General features: G+C 37.4%; 1 protein-coding gene and 1 long non-coding RNA gene across 3 annotated transcripts in view; one reads left to right on the plus strand and one right to left on the minus strand.

Moving 5' to 3' along the window:
• Nucleotides 1–1294: 1294 nt before the first annotated feature.
• LOC124211585 (LIM and SH3 domain protein F42H10.3) lies at nucleotides 1295–16200 on the minus strand. Of its 2 annotated transcripts, none has more exons than XM_069133438.1 (6): nucleotides 15527–16200; nucleotides 13022–13116; nucleotides 6525–6796; nucleotides 5598–5792; nucleotides 4573–4715; nucleotides 1295–4228 (listed from the first exon to the last, which is right to left on the minus strand). In XM_069133438.1, the coding sequence occupies exons 1-6, from the start codon at nucleotides 15593–15595 to the stop codon at nucleotides 4049–4051; spliced, it is 954 nt and encodes a 317-aa protein (XP_068989539.1). In that variant the 5' UTR covers nucleotides 15596–16200; the 3' UTR covers nucleotides 1295–4048. The 2 variants fall into 2 exon arrangements, with proteins under 2 accessions (XP_068989539.1, XP_046466764.1); XM_046610808.2 differs by having other exon boundaries at nucleotides 5592–5792.
• Nucleotides 16201–17833: 1633 nt separating this feature from the next.
• Nucleotides 17834–23186, plus strand: part of LOC138190448 (uncharacterized) — a 51306-nt gene continuing 45953 nt past the window's right edge. The window contains exon 1 of the long non-coding RNA XR_011176417.1: nucleotides 17834–17918. This is a non-coding gene — a long non-coding RNA (uncharacterized lncRNA). The remainder of the gene's footprint in view (nucleotides 17919–23186) is intronic.

Raw genomic sequence — 23186 nt, forward strand, 5'->3', positions numbered from 1 at the left:
GCAGCGAAAAGAGCGTGGGATCAACAGGAGAGAAATGGCGAAGGAAAAAGCACCTGCTGAAAAATGTCGAAAACAGAGGTTTTCGTTTTCTGGCTGTAACTTTTTATACAATAATCGCAGCGTATTGGGACTGCGCCCAATCGATTTCTCTCGCAAAATTACGTCGGAATAGGGCTAGAAAGAATTTATTCCGGCACGTTTCAAAATCCCGAAAATTTTCGCAAAAAATGCAAAGGGGTTAGCCTTGCTTTTTCTTCATTTTTCGACCAAAAGTTTTGGGTCTCCGATTCGATTTGTATGACCTTTTCCTGACTGATTGGACCCTCAGGAACTCAGAAAACGCAGCGAAAAGAGCGTGGGATCAACAGGAGAGAAATGGCGAAGGAAAAAGCACCTGCTGAAAAATGTCGAAAACAGAGGTTTTCGTTTTCTGGCTGTAACTTTTTATACAATAATCGCAGCGTATTGGGACTGCGCCCAATCGATTTCTCTCGCAAAATTACGTCGGAATAGGGCTAGAAAGAATTTATTCCGGCACTTTTCAAAATCCCGAAAATTTTCGCAAAAAATGCAAAGGGGTTAGCCTTGCTTTTTCTTCATTTTTCGACCAAAAGTTTTGGGTCTCCGATTCGATTTGTATGACCTTTTCCTGACTGATTGGACCCTCAGGAACTCAGAATACGCAGCGAAAAGAGCGTGGGATCAACAGGAGAGAAATGGCGAAGGAAAAAGCACCTGCTGAAAAATGTCGAAAACAGAGGTTTTCGTTTTCTGGCTGTAACTTTTTATACAATAATCGCAGCGTATTGGGACTGCGCCCAATCGATTTCTCTCGCAAAATTACGTCGGAATAGGGCTAGAAAGAATTTATTCCGGCACGTTTCAAAATCCCGAAAATTTTCGCAAAAAATGCAAAGGGGTTAGACTTACTTTTTTCTTTATTTTTGGTGCCACGTTTCTGTACTTTTTCGGTTGACACGCTTTCCACTTAACAGTAATAATCATCTATCACACGCACTAGTAACACTAAAAATATTGTAAACAAAATGTTTTCATATGATAAAGATTATTACCGTTTGTGACAAAGTGATTTGCATGTTCAATTATAAACTCACAGAATTGCTATCCATAAAAGGCAGGCAATTTCCTCCATCAATGCACAAGAAATAAAGATTTCTCGTTCTGCGAAATTGAAGAAAGGTTTATAAATATCAGACATATAGAATAAATGTCGAAGGAGAATAGGAAGAATTAAGAAGATAAAGACAATAGGAAATGAATGAACATGATTCGATAATGCATAACGTATTATTTTATTTCATACTCTTTTCATATTATCATTAAAATAATATTATCTGTCTAAACACAACATCATCATATATTTCTTTATGATTCAATATTGTTAATCTTAAAACTTTTTCATTACATAATTACAAATATTCAATATTACAGAGTTAAAAAAAATGTAGTAAAAAAATACATGACTGTGTTTTTTTATAAGGCAAAGATACAATATTATTATTATGTTGTTGTCACTAATCTCACCTTTGAAAATTGGCTATTCAAAATCTGTGCGGTTCCTGACATCTATCGTCTATTATACATACTACAGTATATAATGATTATTAAGATACGCTGACTTACTCATTTAGACCGCTCTGTCAGTTCTATGTATGGTAAAAGTTAGTAACTATTTATTGGCGTGAATTAACTAAACTTAAGGACCTTCTCTTGTGCGATCGTTCACATCGTTGATGTTACATGCATAAGATTATTTCGAGCCCGTTGTATTATTTTCTTCTCCGTTTCATTAAATTTTGTTTTTACATACAATGACATGAAGTCGCTTCAATTGTTTTTACGTTCATATTTTTTCCATCTTGGTCTTCCTTCTTAATTTCGGGCCGTATTTTGGCGATACCTTTACGCGCTTGCTACAATCATAATTAGGGTATTATAAAATTTATCGCGAGACAAGGAATACACAATACAATCTCGCTTAAAACAAATGTACTTTTGGTTCACTTTAAATAATATACAGGGTCTCGGGTCACCCTGTAAAATACTAATTTTTTTTTTCTTTCCATTTCTTTTATCCTAACTACTATTATTATGTATATAATTATTTTCTTACTTCATCTTGATTGTTCAATCATTTCACGTGTGCAAAGAAAACCCCGATAATTTGGCAAATGGATGGTGTTTAAAATTTCATGTGTTTTTAAACATTTTTTTTCGCAAGTTTTTCATCTTCGTTGTAAAATTTTCTAGCGCAATTTTTTCTACATAACTATTAAAACCCCGATATTTACTCGAGTCTCGACTTCGAGTCTTTCGATCCATTCGTCGGATTTGTTTTCTATCTTCAAATTTTAAACAAGCAAGCTTCGTATTGTTATACATTTAACAATCGAGCACAAGGCTAAACGTCTCGTCTTGCAATTTCGTTAGTTTCATAGTAATAATAACTAACAATTAACAATAACGTGCAGTTGAATCTCCGCGATGGACGTATTCACGTGATTTTTCGTGTAAGCGTGTCATTCGGTACCCATTAACACTTCGAATAAATATTCTACAGCTTAGAATGTTCATCAATTCGGTCACCGCAGGTTCCCGAATTCACTTTCGTGCGGTACAATACCGCAAAATTGATGTGAGACAATGTGAGACGAATTAAGTACGGCTTATATAGGCACATTGATGATCGATACTCGTTGCGTACAGTAACAATAGTAATAATAATAATAATAACAACAATAATGATAATAAGATTAATATCAACAAACTTGTTTCAATCGAGGGGAAAAGAAAAGAGATGAAATTTGGATTCAAGTGGTACAATTTGTGGTGACCGTAAATTCACTCGGTGATATCTAAAACGCGATGCTCTTTTCATTATGAAATACACCAGTTTTGGAATGATACCGCAAAACAGTTCAATGGTTTCATATTTTATGTCAATGTTCAGCATACATACACTTGAAAGAAGAAAAATAACACGAAAAAAAAACAAAAAAAAAAAAAACCTCAGTTTTGATAAGACGATAACATTATCTATAGGTGTGTAATATGTATAGGTATATACATACATTCATATTTATATATACATATACTATATTGTGTATCTACCTACGGAATGAAATAGACGTTTTAAAGAGCCTGGGAAGGGAGTGGTCCCGGCAAGATACGGAGGTTCTTGTCAAGTGTGTAACTTTCTCGAGTTTGAATATCAGCGGAATGAAAAATTGGTTAAAAATTTCCCTTCACCACTGCCAGTTGCATCATTTTTTCTATTCGTTGTCTGCATTTACGTATATAGTACCTCTACCTAGTATAGTAATATGTAAATGCATAAGTGTACGTCTTTAGGAATATCGTAGTGTAAAAGCTCGTTTTGGTCCCAAGGTAGGTTTCAGCGAGTTATCACTTGCATCCTTCTTTTACAAGTAATATTAAAAAGAAAAAAGAAAAAAGAAAATGAAAAAAAGAAGTAATGCAAAGTTGAAGAGAATGCGCAACAACTGGATAATTTTTTTCGTGCAAAAATACTATACAGTCTTCACGATTGTATCCCAAATAACAAAAAATCTAGCGCTCGGATATAGTTGACTTCAATTGTTTTCTTTCTTTTTTCTTTCTCGATTCAATTGTACAAAAAGTCACGACAAGCAATGATTAGTTGAGTAAACGGTTGCGCACGGAATGTAAGGACCGGAAAAGTAATATTCGGAATTTTTTCTTTTTTTTTTTTGCAAAGGAATGAATTAGGAATAATTGGATTAAAGGTAGGCGCGATAATTTTTTAAAAACAATTGAAAGATGATCGTGTAGGGGATATTTTTTCTCACCTCAAGTTTGGAAGGAAATTTATGATTGAATTTCTTATTTCCGTGATTTCTTTTCAAAGATAGTAAATGTGGAAAATAAAAATAAAAAAAAAAAAAAAATAAAGAAATTGAAAAACATCAATACACGATATTGAACCTAGGAGCCGAAGTTTCGTATTTCACAGCATAAAACGAAAGGGAACGTTCACATGTAAAAACTAGATCTGCGCAGGCTCGACGTAGTTCGCCGGAAGCATTCCCTGGCGACCCGTACGCTGTACAAATCCGGTCATCCAACCCTCGTCGATCGCTGTGCAATTTACGATCAGGTCACCGTCCAAGAAACTGACCTCATCCTCGTCTTGCGCCTCGTAGTCGTACATGGCCTTATAGACGCGCTGAAGGATAGCAAATTTTTACATTGTAACGTCGTACAGTTTGTTCTCTAATTCGCTTGTTTCCTGTATTAGTTTAGCCGAATTGATAACTTGGCACAGCGTGCTTGAAAAATATATCATAGAAAAGTTTTCGGAAAATTAAAAAAAAAAACTGTCCTTTCGAATGAAATATTTCTACTAGAAGTTTTCCCGATGAATTTTCACCTGAATTAAATTTTCTATTCCTTCTCGATTGCATTTCTTAGGGATTTTATTTTCAGACGAGGAGCAATCGAGAGTCCCGTGTTGTTGCTTCAGGGTCTTGAACGTTACAAATTGTGATAATGATAAAGTTTGTGACTCACCCCACTATTGGCCGTCGTCGATGGTGGCTGCATTGGTTGTTGTACGTGATTATTGTTCGACCCGGGTGTCAAAGATCCGTAATATTCGTTGACCGGGTCTATATCAGCTACAGATCCGATTTTACGGGTCGGCGGATTCGTCACTGTGAAAACGAAAAATTTACACATCTCAATAATTACAGGGCGAAAAGTAAGGCGTGTTGTGAATGAACGTCGCGTCGTAGGTACATTTAGGCTTTGCTCTTTCAAATCCCAATCAGATATATTCAAGTCTTACCGCAGAAATATTGCGGTTTTAATCGAAATTCCTGAAACTGTTAATTGTTATGCTTCTCGTATAACATTCGTTTTGAATTGTTGTCGATTGTTCAAATGAATGCAAGATGTTTTTTTTGTACTTTGAGATTTCGAAGTGGGGAAAAGAATAATAGAATTATAATATGATAATAAAATTGACATCTCTGTTATAAACGTATCAATGTTAAGTTAATGATATTCTAACACGCGGCAGAGAAGATTGATTCTGTTTTTCATTTACTGAAAGAAAGTAAACGAATTTATAATTGACGTTCAAACATTGCCGAAGTAGAAAAATAATCATTTGGGACAATTCTGTCTTCAGTTATAACGATCTCCAAAAAAAGAATGGCAGTTCGTTGCATGCAATATGTGCCGTGCAAATTTTTCGCTCTTAAAAAAAAAAAAAAAAACTCGAGGAATAAAATACCGTTCCTATTATAAAATCGCAAATCTGGTCGTATTTGTGAGTTTTTTTTTTTTGTTTTTTTAATACAAAATTTGTATGCTTTTAAAGTAATCGTTTCATCTGCAGATATTAGAAAAATAATGGAATAATGAAAACTGCGGCCATTAACGTAGAGTAAGCAATTTTAAATTTGATAATTGCATATGAAAATATGAAAACATCAATTTCCAACGTCCTCGGAGATTCGACGTTAAGATACGGAATATATCTCATCTACGTATCAAAGTTTGATGTAATAAAAATCTCGAGTTACCCGCGCCTTTGTCACTCGTGTAAATGACCGTCGTCGCTGCTTGTCGAGCCGAATAGGGACTCGGGGTTGCCTCGTTGAGCGGATCGTAGTCGGCGATCCTTCCCGGGGCTCGCTGGACCGGAGAGATTGCGGATGGCGGAGGTACGGTGTTCGAGTTCAGCGCTGCGGGTGGCGGCATCTCTTCGTATTCGACGACGTACTCTGGAGATGAAAAAAGGGTCAGGGTCGCAGTCGTCGCCTGCCTTATTTACTCGCGCCTTTCGGTACACGGGGTGGCCGTGAGAAATTAGATCAGACATTCCGACACCTGGTCTCGCAGGCTAATAAGCAGCTCCAATTTTACAGTCATTTTGAAATATTGTAAAGGTTTCGATGCTTCGATGTGCGGATTTATTCTAATATTTTTCATGCTAAATTCGCATTTATTGCAGAATACGGGGACTAAGAACGTATAGAGATCCAAAAATAGAGGGGCACGAATGTGTCGATCGTTCAAAGATGCGAAAATTCATTTTATGCCAATCTTTCTCATTCATCGTGATAATTCGATTACATTATAACTTTCGATATCGTACTTCAGTTTTCATTTTTCCTACATTTCATCTTTCTGCTTTTTAAAATTTTATACAATATTTTTTTTCATCTTTAAAAAATTATCTAATACGATGTCACCCTCATCCCATCTCGTTCATTTACATCTCTTGTACAAAGATTACAAACCGTAAGCGCGTTGATAGATGAAATCGGACACATGATTATACGAGCGTTATGTTTCTAGAAAAAAAAAAGAGGCATATATTTTGGAACCAAGAAAAACCCCTGCAATTATTTTATTTTTAATCTGGTTTTCCATCGCTTTCTCCGCAAAATCGTGTTTTTTTTTTTTTATTTATTTATTTTTTTTAAATCATTTCTCGAAAGTGAAAAACTTACCAATTTGTTCACCGTTTTCCCCGGTCGTCGTTCTCTTCTGTTCCATTATCGCCTTCTTCTGAAGTTCTCCGTGATAGGCAACGTTCGAAATGATTTTACTGTTCTGTTTAATTCTCAGTGTCTCCGGATCGTCGGCAACCTGGGTGAATTTTCCCTTAGCCTTTTCAAATTCGGCGTGATACTTCACGTTGCTCTGGATCTTCGTGTTTTCAGCTATGCGTTTCAGCTCCGGCGTCTCAGCCATTGTCGTTGCCTTTGCTTTTGGTATGTGGCTGCAGAGCAAAAGCCGAAGAAAAAAAAAGTAAGAAAATAATAGAATATTTTATAGTCGAATCATTCGCTTCCTCAATCGCTGTAGAAAGTAAGACAAATTTTCACGGGTTATTTCAATTATCTTCACCACTTTTCTTTTCCACCATGTCTTAACGGTGCCTACACAACTTTCTTTTTCAAGTCTCTATCCTCGAGATCGGATACAATCGGACACCCCGTATATAGTTACGCGACACGTCGGTTCGAGTGTTCGTATTCGTATAATTCACTTTCGTTTGTTCACGGGCAATGATCGTTCTCCACCGATCTCTGCACGGCAATTGTCCCTCGTGGGAAATTATTTTCAACAATGTCTGCTCGATTCACCGTAACCATGAAATTCCATGACAATTCTAATGCAAATTGGCAGGTTGTTCGCCGTAATTTCTCTATGCACGATTATTCCGTGACCCAAAGAAGGGGGAAAACGAGAAGCGATATAAAGAATTTCACGAATAGAATACAGAGCATTTATGTATTATACATGACATTAGCCAATTCTGGTAAACGTCAGAAAAGGTACGTCATTTATTTCTGAAATAAAAAAACTTTAGAAAATTTTCATGTACTTGTAACTTGTATCAAAATGATCGCCGATTTTCGTATTATATCTGTAACTTCCAGCTTTAGAATTTGCCTCGAATTCAACCTTTTAAAAAAGAAGCGTGATCTGTGGCTAAGCAAATGGATCAAACTCTCGGGAAAATATTTTAATATTAGTTGAAGAAGTGAAAATAAGGTTTATTTCCATAGATAACAGTAATCAGAGAAGTAGGAGATGCCTTGGCAGTTGAAATTGAACCAACCTTCCGATAAATTAACTTGAAATATTTCTGTACAAAGAATGACAATTCGATTATTATCATCATAATTTTTGTAGAATTGCATCGCGTAAAAATCATTTCTTGGTTTCTGGTCTGCGTAAAATATTGTATTATTATGTATGTCAATTTATAGTTACACTGAGTACCTCTACTAATTTTGAGATATCTTGAAAGATTGATGTCGTAGGAAAAACTGTTTTCTATTTTTTATTTTTGCGTCGAATCCAAATCTTAAAAAATAAAACCATGGAACTTTTGTTTCAAACATTTTTCTCTCAAATGCGTTGCTTACAAGATATTCTGTCGTGTCAATTTAAACGGGACACCCTGTATAAATCATTTACGTTGAATTTTGTTCAAGTGATTATTTTCTGCGCTCAAAAAAGTCGGCACGTGTATCAAATTGTGGACAGTCAATTTCTACGGGGTTTAATTAAATATAAATTTAAGTATGATTTTAATGACGTATAACGCAGTATTACGAGCGTCATTCGTTACGTCACGAGACGTTTTATTGTTTCGCTGCTTCCTTATCGGGAGCAGGTTAAGGTGGTAGATTGAATGTTGAACGAGACATAAATACCTTGCGCATTTACGTCACGTACCTATCCGTATTAGTACTTTAAATGATATTGAATATTATTATATATTTGGGCAGAAGTTTTATTTCTACCTTACATGCCACTTTCTCGACGCCGTAAGAACTATATCGTCGTAATCATCTTGCGGGTATGTCTTATACTACCCACATAAGTATAAATTCAACCTAACTTACGATTAGATATACTTTTATAAATCGCGTGGCAAACCGCGGTCGTATCGCGGCTTATGACTTTGTATACCCTGTAACAATTGACTAGCTTAAACACCTGCTGTTTATTCTTTTCTTGAAAAATCAAGTTTCCTTTACAACGTACGTTATTCGATATCATACAATTTTGCTGCATGATTGCACAAATTCATCATCGATAGGTGCGATATTTTTTTGATGAACAAAGTCGCAATTTGTCACATTACTGCATGTAAGCTTTACCTTCTTTCTTGAATGTGAATTTATTTTTACTTTTCCTATACGATCAACGGAACATTTTTTTTAAACTCAAACAAAATTTTTTGCGGGATAAAAATGTTACAAACCCCAATTTCACGGTATGAGAATGTAACATCATGAAAGTCAGTCACTTTTCATCGTACATATGATCACTTCGTTTCGAACGCAACTGTACGGATTTGCATTTGTAAAATAAAGCGATACGCAAACTCTTTAAGTAGAGAAATATTTATAAATCGTAATTGAAATATTGATATGGGTAAAATGATAATTAAAGAGCACTTATTACGTGTTATTTTGACTATAAATTAATAATAATTATTAAATTGGTGTATACTCTATACATGGAACGGCATATCTACAAATACAAGAGTGACTAATTCAAGCCGTTAAAATCTAAAATAAAAACTACCGATAGTTTCGCTTGCGAAAAGAAACAGGGGATGCAATAATGGCACAAATTTTGAATCAACGAACTATAATCACGGTAAATTCAATTGTTTTTCTATGCAGACCTGCGATTCGACTGGATCCATTTCCACGCAAGAAAAAATTGGAGAACTTTCACTTTCAATCGGCACGACGAAGAGTAGTGGGTGTGTTCTGGGAATCCTCGTCATTCATCACGACAATTGATGAATCATCATAACTCCGCGGTATGACGTCACCCCGCGACTTTTGATACGTATATGCACATATTTGTATACTCAACTTGAAGCTAATCATTTTTTATGCATGCAAACGCGGTATGTCGGATATTTTCTCCGCATCGGCATGCTATTATAAGCTTCGGATGTGATACAAGCTCGCATTTAATAAATGACTAGAACTGGAACTTATTCGTAATAACACAGGGGGCAGGGAAGTGTTTCGCTTACGCCGGTATGAAAATCCGGTTACGTACTAGTTTCTGTACATGGGTCAACGTAATCGAGAGACGAGAAGAATTTTCGTACGTATTATACGCTACGTCATCATCTGAAGTACACTCGTGTGTATATACCGGAACGTAAGCCGGAAGTTAACACTTTAAGTAAAGACTTCCCATGACGCTGTTAGAACTATATATATATATATATATATATATATATATATATATATATATATATATATATATACACACACACACACACACATATATTCCATTGGAATTCCATGTCAACTCGACCAATGATTTTTCCTCACCATTTTCGATTCGCTTCACGATTCTTCATACGATTCTACAGTCTCAAGAAAGCACTCCTGAATTTCTTCAGATTTTTTCCTTCGACCGTTAATTTTCCTTGATTGTCCAAACACATCTGAAAATTGGCATTTTTAGAAAGATCTCAAAAATGTTAAAAATGCTAAGAGAAAAAAAAAAAAAAGAAGTAAAAGCGTCCCCACACGGGACGGATGCTGGAATGATCGGGATGAAAAATAAGATTTTTGAGACCTTTAAGAAATACCAATTTTCAGACGTGTTTGGACAATCATAGAAAATTAACGGTTGAAGGGAAAGATCTGCACAAATTCAGGAGTGCTTTCTTGAGACCGTAGAATCGTATGAAAAATCGTGAAGCGAATCGAAAATGGTGAGAGAAAATCATCGGTCGAGTTGACATGGAAAATCCCATATACGTCACATGTATATTATACGCAATTAGGAACGAAACGGAGTAGAAGAGAGAAGCTAAGGAGAAGCAGTTATATAGAGCAATGTGTATGTTTACCCTTTAAAAATGTAACAGATGCTGCGAGCATTAATAATATCCTCCCCACAAATCATTACGACGATATTATATAGCTCGTTAATATTCTACAGTATTTAAATTTCATTGGCAATATGTATATTACCGTAGCAACATTTTTTTTTTATTGTATCATAGATACATCTATTACTGTATGACTGGATTCATCTGTCGCTCTCTTCATATTCATCATTTTCATACGTTTTTCGGTCATTCAGTGTTATTGACATTATCGACTTTTTTTTGCAAGTAGTAATTTTATCGCACAATTAGCGAAAATTTTTCACATTGATTTTCCTTTCAACCGTTATTCAACGAAGTTTTCAATTCTCGATATGTACAACTTTAGGTGGAATATTATGTAACAGTTAGCCTGCAATAAATTTGCAAGTATAACCGTTGTTCAATGTATACTGCATTACTGGTCTACACAATCTATGTATTTCAATCTATACAGAAGTCACTTTCTCCTATAGTCTTACGACGCACGGTTACATTTCCTTTCTTTCGAATAGTTCTTTTCGGTTGAACACCATCGCGGATATTTCGACGCAGTAATTCGGTGTTTTATTATAAATTGTCGATGAACGAACGATTGATTTACGATGGCGATTGCAGAGAAATTGAGCAGATTTCGTTTTGTTAAAACGTACAATGCGATGGCCAAAAAAGGTATGCAGAAATAATGTTCGAAAATTCGATGTCCGATCAAAAAGATATTCCGATAATGAATCAGTCTCAGCGAATTTTGCTCTTCCTCGCAGTCATTATCATAAATATTGCTATAAGCAGGTATTGTTTGTTTCAAATACTGCGCAAACAACATTCCTCGTAAACAATTAATCGTCACAAATCTGATCAACTTATTGTATGATAGGTATAATGTTATTACGTACACATATACGTCAGGATACAAACTCTGCATGATTCATCGAAGTGTACTTGAGGAAAATTTTTCTTTGCCATCCCTCTTTCGAAAGATCGTGACGTAATTATATCGATTGTGCTTCGACATTTGATTTGTAAAACTGATTATAAAATAGGTATATTTTATATGTTGTATCATATATATATGTATATATATATATATATATATATATATATATATATATATATATATCATACATATTATAAAGCAGGCGAGGAGTGTTATAAGGTCAAATGTGAATCGTACAGATAGGCATTGTAATAATACACAGTATAGGTACTTGTAAGTTTATCGTCGCGTTTATAAGCCTACGGTGTGCGAATAAATTATTATTATTATTATATTATAAATTATATATATATATTACAAATAGCAAATTTAATCGAGTAGGCGAACTATAACGGGGCCTAGTTTTGCTGCACGACTGTGTATGTAAATGTATATAAATAATGTACATACAATGCATTGCGCGAGCCTCTCGCCGTGACCTAGTCTCTCTTGTATGGCAAGAGCTCGAAAGGTATTACACATATATAATGCGCGCGCGTGTGTGCGTGAACATTAGCCATCAAAACTGTTGAACATAAGAACCAGATTTGCACCTATACTCGAATCTTGGTGTATTCTTTCGATTTCAAGCTTCATAGATCGCAATTTAACGTTATTTGAATATTCGAATTGTCTACGGTTAAAAGGGTTAAAATAAATTGCGAGAAACCGAGAAGAAATGAATGTAATTCGATTAGTTCATGTATCAGACTCGCTGATTGGCATATATCAAGATTTTGATTTTGTTATACTCTGAAACATTTTCATTTCATTAAGTTTTCAGCTGAATATAAATGCGTGTGAATTAAATATTGAATATAGGGGAAAATTCTTGAATCGGCAAATGGTATTATCACAGCGTGATAAATGCGGTATATTCATGTGTCATTTTTTACATAAAAAATAATATAAAATAAAATTACTCTGGCGCTCGGAGATAGCAGAAGCAATTTGTGCAGAGAATACATTGGCATTGACCATAATCTCTATTGTAATGGCGATAAGGATGCGTGCGAGTGTCGGGAGTTTTTCACAGAGAAGCGTCAAACCTCTGTCACGCTCCCCCCTCGGCACTCCCCGTTGAAACAACTTGACTGCTGTGTTTTTCTTTTCACAGTAATCAATATCATTTCGCATTAATGTTCGTCCGTGTAACGCAAAATTAACATACACGTGCAGTTAATTTTACCATGATACAGGACAACGCCTTGTTAATTATTATACCGCAGGCGTAAAGATTTAATGATGAAAAACAAGAAACTATTATTACGGTCGTTTGTAGATTTTTTTTTCTCCTTTTATACCTGCTTCGTTTGAAACACGAGTGATGTTAGTTTTAGAGAACGTGGATAAAGAATTTGTAGAAAATTCAATGCATACGTAATTATATGCGAATGAAAGTATAAAATATGAAATTAAGTTCCAAGAATAAATAATTAATGATTCTGTGCAGGGTGATTTTTGACTGTTAATGGTTGCAGCGTAAAATACATATTAGGGTTTCGGTTACTTTTTTTTTGTACTGAGAGCCGTTTGCTATACGTAATTATTTATGTTATTTCGTTATTTTTATTTATTTTTTTTTGTAATTATTAAGAACTTACGCCTCGCAATATGGCTGCTTGTTGAAGCCCTTGTATGTTCGCATGTTCAGGGTCATACCGCAACCTTGACATTTAAAACACTGTTTGTGCCATGTCTGAAAAGAAAAAACAAAAGAAAATACGTAAATAAGGGAAAATAAAAAGGGTTAATCAAGTTAAATTAAATATATAAAATAAAATAAAGCTAATATATTACACTAACATGAGTAGGGTCTCACAATAACAAAACAAGATGACAAAAATATTTTGTGCACAATACTCGAGAAAAATTTACAACAATTTGCGAATTTAAGTCAACCATGAAATTTTAAAGTATTTTTTACTATAAGTTCGATTCATCGTGTTCATGGATACATGCGACCTAGGAGAATAGGTAAATTATGAATAAGCAAATTTTGTCTGTGATTAAGCGTTGAGCATAGTTAATACAAAAAAAAAACAGAGAAACAGTATGAGAATTAGGAAGAAATGAGAGAGAATAATCGTATCAGGTTTAAAATGATTAAATGTGAGATAATAATTTGCTATGATTCTTTTGAATAAATGTTATATTTTCTATTCTCCGAGCGCTGACTTCGATTGGACTAAAAAATTACACATAGGATTACGCATTTTATTCTTGGATTTTCCTCAACTTCCGTCAAGATTGTGTCACATTTCTTTTTATCGTATGTCTGTTAGACTGAACAACGCATTGGTGCCAGCAGGATTTCCTCGATGTTTCGTATAGCTTGTCGAAGTGGGAAAGGAGAAGGTTTTTCTGGGTGATCGAGGAAACATTACGAAAGAAAAGAATCGACATTAATTATGCGAGTACAGGATGTTGGTTCCGCGGGAAGAGAGAGAGAGAGAGAAAAAACGGTGACTGCTGGCGATAAAGCAAACGGTTCACAAACAGATTCGCTTATCGTATCTCGAATAATAACAAGGCCAGTGCCAAGTGTAGATTTCTGATTTTCCATTTCCCATTTGGTTTATTCTTATTGATAGCGAATAACGTAGTTGCTGGGCATAATGATCGAGGAATACACGCGACGATTTACATTATCATCACGTTATGATCTACGTTATCATCAAGCTGTTGATGATTGTAAATCTTAGTTGTATGTTGTATGTATGTACGTGTTTCTCAGAATGCGCACAAAGCGCCGCTCCTCGTTGAAATGATAAAGTTTTATAAATAGGATCCGCTTCTTTGAATGTTACTTATCTCCCAGAATTCTGATTTAAAAAATACAATGTTATCCTCTTGAATTATTTCGCGCTTGCTGGCTGGCTGTAATAATTACAGCCGGCATTGCATAACGATTCGAGGATGTGTAAGAAATTATCTCCGACTTGTGAGAACCTGAACAACGCGACACCCAGGTGTTATCACGCCGACATCATGTTGAAGTTAGTAAGGTTATTGCAACGATTCATGCTGAAGAAAAACAGTTATTTCGCGATTTTGCAACTGTTTGAAATTCTACTCATAGTTCCGTCAAAATAATTGTAAAAATAAGAAAGTAGTGATTTTTTTTCAACGTTTCGTTATGATATCGTTACTAACTTCAACGTGATAAGAAATCGTGATTGTACAATCTTAGAACGATTTTCACGGAGCTGGCTTTTTCACAATTAATGCTTGGAAGCTTTTACATCCAACTTCTTTATTTTTTCCGGCAAATGAATGTACCGTACTGTGTTGCGAAATCGGATTGAATCGTCCGTCAAACGAAAGTTCAGAATCTGGAAATTACCTCAGCTACCGAGTATGAGAGTTTTGAAATTGAAATTTCGAAAAAATGCTGCGACTTCGCGCGTGCCGGTAAACGAACCGCGGGATATATTTCATCGTCGGTTGTTCCTGACTCTGTATCGTATCGAATTACGCGATCCTATCCGTAGTCAGCGCAGCATACCCAGTTGTGCAACAAACAACCCGCCTATGATCCATACGTTAGTTGGTTCGGATTTCGTGTCCCGTTTAAGAATGAAAAAACGAGAGATAAAAAGACCCGGTGCTGGTGAAAAGAAGACAATATGAGAAAGAGAGAAAGAGACAAAGAGTCGAGCGGGACAGAGAGATGAAGAAAAGGCGACACAGTCGAAGAAGTGCACACAGGGTATGTAACCTAGATGAAGTAAACGTCGAGAGATATTCATTCGCCGTCTTCTCTCAAGTCTTTTCATCCTCGTAATATCCTCAAGTGTCAAGTTTCAATTAAAGCATCAAAGAGACTGCAGCGGCTGCCTGCTGCAGGGAAGCCAACGTTAGAAAAGCAAATGCAATCAACGAACGCGATTACGAATTATCGTGCCTATGAATGAAGATTGTACGTAAACGGGCCGCGTTGTCCGGAGAACGAGAGGTTCAATTTCAATATTCCTCTTTACCCAGATTACGGAGATAAATAGGAAACGAACGTAGAAAAGAAACAATATACCGTCGACACAGGAATCTCAATCTCCACGTTCACATCGTGTATACGCATTTGTAATCATTTGACGAAAGAAACGCACCTTGTCGAGGCATTTGAGCTCCTCGATAGGATAGACAGTTTTCTCACACCGAGCGCAAGTCTTGCTCATCTTTATAGTCTATCTTCGGTATCGTCGAGTATTCGGTTGCAGCAGCAGAAGCAGCAGCAGCAGCACGGGAGGTAGTCACAAACACAAACTCCAACACATTTAATAACTGTAAAACACAATGGGAATGCCGTCGACGGTCAGCAGGGTGTGTACTCGGTGGTCGAAGCGCGCGTCAATTTTTCACCGACGATATTTCTCCTCGGCGATATATCACTCTCTGTTAATTAATATCGTGTCTCCTCTCGTCTACTCTTCTCTCGTCTCTGTCAGATCGAATGGGAAAAACCACGGGAGCGCCACCCTGCAGCGCACTTTTGCAATCCGAAATGACAAAAACTCAGTCCCTGGTTGGCTATTACACTCTGACAGAAATGGACGACGACTGCGCGGCAGTCGTTCGATGAGATTTGACACTTTCCCGACTCTGATCGACCGATTATCCGCCCAGTTAATGCCTGGATTCTATTTCACTTCCCGCAAATATCTATGCGTGGTTTATTCACTTCTCGATCGGACGCTTTACCGCTACTTTGGATTAAAAATACACAACCCCTTGTCTTACGGTTCGGCTCGAGAAACGAGAAACTCGTAGGAACTCGTATTAACTACTGCCATCGACTTACCGCATTCGTAGATCGCGCACACAGTGTTTTGTCAGCGAAAATCCTGCCGGTAGCGCTGTCACTGGCGAAATCCGGTACTAGAATTCCTATCAATTTACCGACCGGCTCACGGCCGTGTAGTTTGCTAGACGCTTTGCAGTCGACAAGGTAACGTCACGGTACATACAATTTCTATCTTCTTGTGGATAAGGGATTCTTCAATCCGAACAATCGGTTATACAAAACGCCTTATCGTGGCCCGAGTTTCTTATCGCTCGATGGCGTAGTTGACAATTATTTTGTGATGTGACGCTACCATGCGGTTTGACGGGTCGCGGTACGAGTGAATGGTTTATAAATCTATTTACGTCCCAAATGTGCAGGCGGGAGTTGGTTTGAATCCATATAGATGAATTTGTGGATAGCATGATTCTTTTTTTTCTCGTGAATAAGATTGTAGGTGTTCTAAAAACAATTTTCACAGCGGTATTAAATTTCAATGTTAGTGCTAGTTATCACACGGCTTAGTCGTCACAAGATTCATATTTCTGCCGGTAGATGTCAGTTCGAGCGGCGCTATAAATTGAAGTTGCAGTTCAATGCTTGAAACAAATGAATGTTGTTGATTCGAATATCGCATCATATGCGGTCTGGAGGGCAATAATTGAAAAACTGAAATTGGACCTGGTAATTATTCTCCATTTTCTGACTATGTTTTTTCTCATATCCTTGCCTGCATTGGGATATTTCGCAATAAGATGATCGGAACGGTGATCCTTGTCGCTTTGTCGTCACATTTCGACTTTTCCATGATCTTCTGTGTCCGGGTCTAGTTTTCCGAAATTTCGCAATCTGAGTCGAATTTTTCATGGTTTTCGGGGATTTCGGAGTCTAGGTCGACAGTTTCGTGGTTTCCAGCAAAAAAAAAACAATGAACAAAAGAATGATTGCTTAAAAATACACAATAAAAAACCCGAGTTTCTTGCATCAAAACAAAAATGAGTAAACAAAGGTGCAAGAAAATATCATTCATCATTTTTAATTCGCTTTTGTCATTTAAAATACTTGGGACAACTTAGCTCGCTTCATTGTCAGGGTAAATTGTCAGATTCCTCAATTTTTTTTTTTGAAAACACGAAAAATTCTATTCAGAGTTGTTTTGAAATAACCACGAATATTCTCTATGTGCGTAAAATATGCAGCTACAATGCCCCGTTTCTAAGTTTTTAACATTTTCATTCAAAAGAATGTTCAAAAATCAGAGAAAAAAGTATGACAACTAGCTTTGGTCTCCTCTACTTGTGCCTGCGAGTATTAAAGGAAAATTATGTCTGCTTGATTTCATTTTGTACAATAAGCCCGCTTTCTGGCTCTTTTGACACTCTATTAAATATAATTTTCGATACTTTGTCAGTTATGTGTCTGGCTATGTATATGTCATCCCTCAATGATGCAATCACATAGTTTATTATTGAAAAATATGGTCAAATAAAGCGACTGAAACTATTTGTAAAAATGAATAAATGCAGGCACACAATTATTTCCTACAGAAGAATCAGTTTGCGGAAAACAATTTCATTTTGAGATATAAAAAGCTTCTATGAATTACAGGTTACGGAAAATGTTTACAAAGCATGAAAAAAGGAGGGAAACGGATTTACTTCACACCCCAGTGGAAGCCATAATGTCCCGAATACGTTTCAAAGAAAATCAATCAGCGTGTAAGTATGCTTTTTCTCCCCTTTTCCTACTCTAGCGTTACGTGATTTCGACGTATTTTACTTACATAAAATTTACCGTGTCGTTACATAATATTTGTACATCCATCCGCGTGTGCATATCATTATACAGTCATGTGTCGACGTGGCAATACGGGGTTTGTTACGAACCTGGAAATCCGGAAAAATCGTGACGATTTAGCGATTCCGACCGCAAGAGAAGCAACGTGAAAGGAAAGTTAGGGGAATCGACAAGAAAATTTGAAATTTTAAGCACACGTATTTCAACGATTAATTCTAACGTACCTTAGATCATTAGTCTGCAAAATTTTAACATTTCGGAAAAGTTAGGAATGAAGGTTTGTGGCTACCCTAATTAGTACAGTCTTCGATTCGCGTCGTCATCGCTAATCTGTCGTGTATTTGCTAAATTAAATACCCGGGGTAGTTTTTTCCCGCGTTGTCAAAGTGGGTGCATGAGTTTCAAGCTGCTGTACTCAACCCCTCCCCACGCGTAGTTAGTCAAACTTGCTTTCAGGAATTCCCTATCAGGACTTATTGCGGTAATTAGTAAATTTTCCCGTACCTTGGGAAGAGGTATTAATACCTACGGCTATTCGGTAGTCGTGTAATATGTATATCGTTCACTCTAATTCGCGGGTAATTATCGTAATCTACGGTATAACACCAAAGCCGTAGAATCCGAATGCTCGACATGGAGAGAATTGAACAACACGAGACACCAAGAACTGGAAGCCTGCGCTGTCTTACGGTTTACTTTCTCAGTTAGAAATTCGATTAACGCTATCCGGGTACAGAGAAATAGTTTTCTGATTCCGTTTTTGTTTCCACTTTTGCCGGGTCGATTTCGATTCAGAAACGTCGAATCGCTGGAGAGTTGCTCCAGGAATTGTTCGGGTCGTTAATTCTTGAGATTTTCTTTTTTTTCCTCGATAGAAAAACGACCATTCTAAAACCGGCCGCAACCAGAACCGCGCAATTAGCATCGCGTCACAGTCGACCGAACGAAACTCCGGACGTTACATTCTCTTTATTTTTGATTCTGCGCAGTTTTTTTCATCTCAGTCACGTGTGTGTCCCACCCACACAAAGGACGTACTCGACTGGCGAATAAGGGAGGTTATATTGGAACGAAATTTTTTTGCCTCCCCCACGGGAATCGAGTGTATAAATTAAGTTGGAAAGTTCTTCGCGGGTATAAAGTTCACTAGCAGCAGCAGCAGCGCCGGCGTTTCGCTCAGCTTATATTGGAAACAAGAAGCACCGACTATAGCATGCTCAGGTTTTGAATTATAAAACCGCACCTTGCCGCAGCAGAACCACTCGCGGAAATAAATTCCCAAGCCAACTCCCACCTTCCGTTTGCAAAATTTGGCTCGGGCCTTGCGAATTCCCGCGTTATCCCTGGGATTTCTCGATCGGAATCGAGGGTCCTTCATCCTCTCGATTTCCCTTGATGTCGTCGGATGTAAGGAGAGCGTTAAGGCCATCCGGCTGCACGTGTGATCATTAAGCCGTATAAAACACCCCCGTTTACCCCCCCCGAGGGGACGCAGGGTCGGGAATTACTCGGCCAAAACGGCTCATCGTAATCCGCGTAAAATGACTTTATGTATCTACCCTGTCAAGCTTTCCCTGATTATATTCTGATGCGATTAACGCCTAGGATTTCGCAATTCTATGCGTGACCTACGCGCGAAACTCGCATTATATGCTCCCGAGAATTTACACCAGGGTAGGAGCTGTGCCTACCTGTTTATTTTATTCACGTACCATCCAAGCGACGTGTGCTTACAATCTCTAATAGAAATTACCGCCCAGCTTGAGTATCTTGCTGTGAATTTTACGAAAAGGATTACACTTCAGTTTTAATTGCTGATTGAACGATGCTTCCAAAACCGGCATTTTACCCAATATGAGGGACAGTTTGTCGGACAAATTGATTTCACCGAAATGTTTCTGGAATTTGTCGGGGAATGCTTACTTCTTTCGATTCAGGAATGTTTGCCGTTTAAAAAAATATTCAAAGTTTCACCAGGGTGAGAGAATTTTGAGACTCTCGAAAAATCTCGAATTTTCAACTCTTCAGAAACCCCAAACTTTGAGTGTTGACGAGGAAACGAGAATCGAAAATCTGCGAAAGTCGAAGTTTAATGAATCGCGTTACATGGCAAATCTGTGAGACTATCGATCGGCAAAAATTTCCCGTACAAAGTACATCCGTATCGAGTGTCTATTTGCAAATGAGAATAAATCAACTACCAGGCACTTGACGACTCGTGCGGAGCTTGCAAGCACCTGTTTGAGATTTCTTAGGCAGTAAGGAAGCTGGTGAAACATTTTTTTTTTTCCACCTCCCTTTTATATCCACCCCGTAGTGCCGGTGTAGGGTTGCGGTTTTATGCCGAAAACATTATCAACCCTCAGACAAATTTGATCACACATCGAAGCTCCGCAACCTCGGCTATAAAACCGTGGCCCCTTAATAAAAGTTTCAGGCATGATCCAAGCCACATCTATATATATATATATTATATATAACTATCCTAACCGTTGGGTGTTGTGAAAATAAGGCGTACTGGGGACGCGCTATAAACGCATTCCTCGAGATCTTATTTCCTAGTCTTGTTGCAAACCCCGTTTTATCCCAAAAAATACCGACGATTTGTTTCCATCATGTGCTTTCTTGCCAATGATTAACGGGTAAAACGGGGTAAACAGAACAGACGTGTAGAAGGGTGTTGAAAAAGATAAAACAAAAAAAAAAAAATAAAAATGATGGTAGCCATCGCACCAAAATCTCCGCGTTTGTTTTAAGGATTCCGATAAACAATGAACCCTTAATTTCCGAACGTGAGAAGGAAGAAGCAGCTGCCCGAGGAGTAAAAAGTGGTCTAATTTTTCCCCGACGACAGAGTGCAGGGTGGGCGGGTAGTTGTTCCGTTAACGAGTGACCCAGTTGTGTCAACGGTATTACGTCGCGCGGTCGACTACTTAAAGCGACACGCTGTTCCTTGCTGCTGCGTTTTTGAAACAAAATCGATGCACCTCACTCTGGAATACTGCCAGTAATCTTTATTTTTACTTGGTATACCGATTTTATCAGCTCATTGACAATTGGGATTGGAAGGACAATGCGGCGCCGTAACTGGCTGGTGGCTAACAGCAGCTCGTAGTTTTCAGCGAATTAGGCAACACCGAAGGCATTCAAGTTATTGCGCAAGCTGTCTAAAAGCCGTCATTTTCTGAAGTCAAGTTTGTATAGATTAGAATTTATGACGAAAGGCTTTATGTCCTGGAGATTAGAGATGTCTGGGTTAGAATAAGCATCCTTTCTGCTACCACAATAGCGTCTTTCAAAATTTCAAATCCCCATCCTAATTAGCATTATGAAATTGGGCGTTTCAGACTAATTAGTGTGTAATTTTGTAATTAGCCCTGAAAATCTCCAATCCTTAGACCTTGCAATTGATTTACTGGTTATCTTGTTTGAGTATAAATTCAGGTTGAAATAAACTGCAGAAGTTGACAGGAATTTTTCTTTTCACAAGTTCTTGGACTTTTTCTGTTGTTTTGAAAAACGTTACGAATGTTGCTGGAAAATCTGCCAAAATTCTGGCTCTACCATTTCTTATTGACCAATAATGTTGAGAATTTCAAATTTTTATAATTTCACATAATTTTCAAAAAAAACTATAGAAGATTCGATGAAAGCATGTACATCGTGAAATAGCAGAATCTCATTGTCTGGATGAACAAATATGATCTGATGCTGACCTACGTGAAGTTGGTCCCCCACTTTCGGCAAAGTAATGTTTTGAATATTGTTCACAATTGTTCTAGGTTTGTTCTACATTTTTCCAAAACCATACATGTAAATATTGTGGTGGTGGTGTTAATGGTGTTAATTCAGGCAGCTCATACGATACGATTTGTTTATTTAGTATGCGAAATAATGTTAGGTACAGCAGCCGCGTCCAACGAATTGGATCTGTTTGGTTTCTCCCAAGAGTCCCGGGTTTTCTTTCTTCCTGCTAGTTGTCATTCTTCCCGCTAGACTTAAACTGGTATACTGTCGTTGAGCCTCAGTACGAATCTAGGGTGTTGACGTGATTTGGCTTATCTCGAGACCGGCCTTCATCTTACATATATTGTTAACTCACAGAATACAATTGAAAAGCAGAAATAAGCGTAAACTCTTTTTGGTTGTTTCCGGTTGTTCTAATTGTTCTTAACAATGTTTCAAAACAGTTAAGCCGTAAGTAAGTTCAACAGCAAGGCCACCAATAGGATAAAATCATATTCGACCAGCCCCCGACTTTTTGAAAATCAAACTTTTTTCGGTTGTTTTCGATTTCGTTTTGGAACATTGTTAAGAACAGCTAAAATAACCCAGTGCAACAAAAAAATTTCGCTTTTCCAAAGAGGGAGGCTTCGTCAGAGAACGTTTTTTTTTTTTCATTTTATCAATTGTATTGTGTGAGTAAACAATAATATTTCTTTGTAAAAACGTAGAGCAACCTAGAATAAATGTAAACAATATTGAAAATGTTAATTTGCCGAAAATTGGAGGCCAATTTCACCCAAGTATAACGCTGTCTGAAATTATGACTCGTTATCGATCTGTTTATCATTCAAGTTAATGAAGAGTAACAATGCTGGATAGGGTTTGTGAGGTTTGTCAAAACCAAAGGTTACTTTGATCTCGAAGGAAAGCGCCTCTTAATCGCACTTCCGCTAACAAGAAATATGTTGCGCGTGTAACATTGTAAGATACATGTATACGTACCTGTCACGCTAACCGGGCACATTTGGAAATGTGATAATTAATGAACTCTCAAGCGTGAGAGAGAAACTGTGTTCGTGTTGTTACGGTAGAAAGGATGCAGCAACCGTATTACGTATTGCGAGGATTCATCTTACGCCAGACTTAGCAGGCGTGCAATTTCCAGGTCCTGTACCAAGTGCGGCGGCTGCCGGCCTTGCTCTGTTCCTCTCTCTCTTTCTCTCTCTCTCCCTCTCTCTCTGCGTCAAGGGAAGAGGCAATGCGCGTGCCATAACTCCTTGAAACTTGACGCCTCGAAAGCGTTAAAACGGTAACAAACAGTTGTAACTTCAGCCTTAAACTTTTAACGTTCGCGAAGCCGGACAATGTCGTTTTGCCCTCCCCTCTTCCCTTCGTTACCCTACAGCTTTTGCCTTACACTCAGAGCCGGCTGGATGACTAGCCGTAGACGAGCCGCCGTGTTA

Source organism: Neodiprion pinetum, chromosome 2 (genome assembly GCF_021155775.2).
Source record: "Neodiprion pinetum isolate iyNeoPine1 chromosome 2, iyNeoPine1.2, whole genome shotgun sequence".
Lineage (NCBI taxonomy): Eukaryota > Metazoa > Arthropoda > Insecta > Hymenoptera > Diprionidae > Neodiprion > Neodiprion pinetum.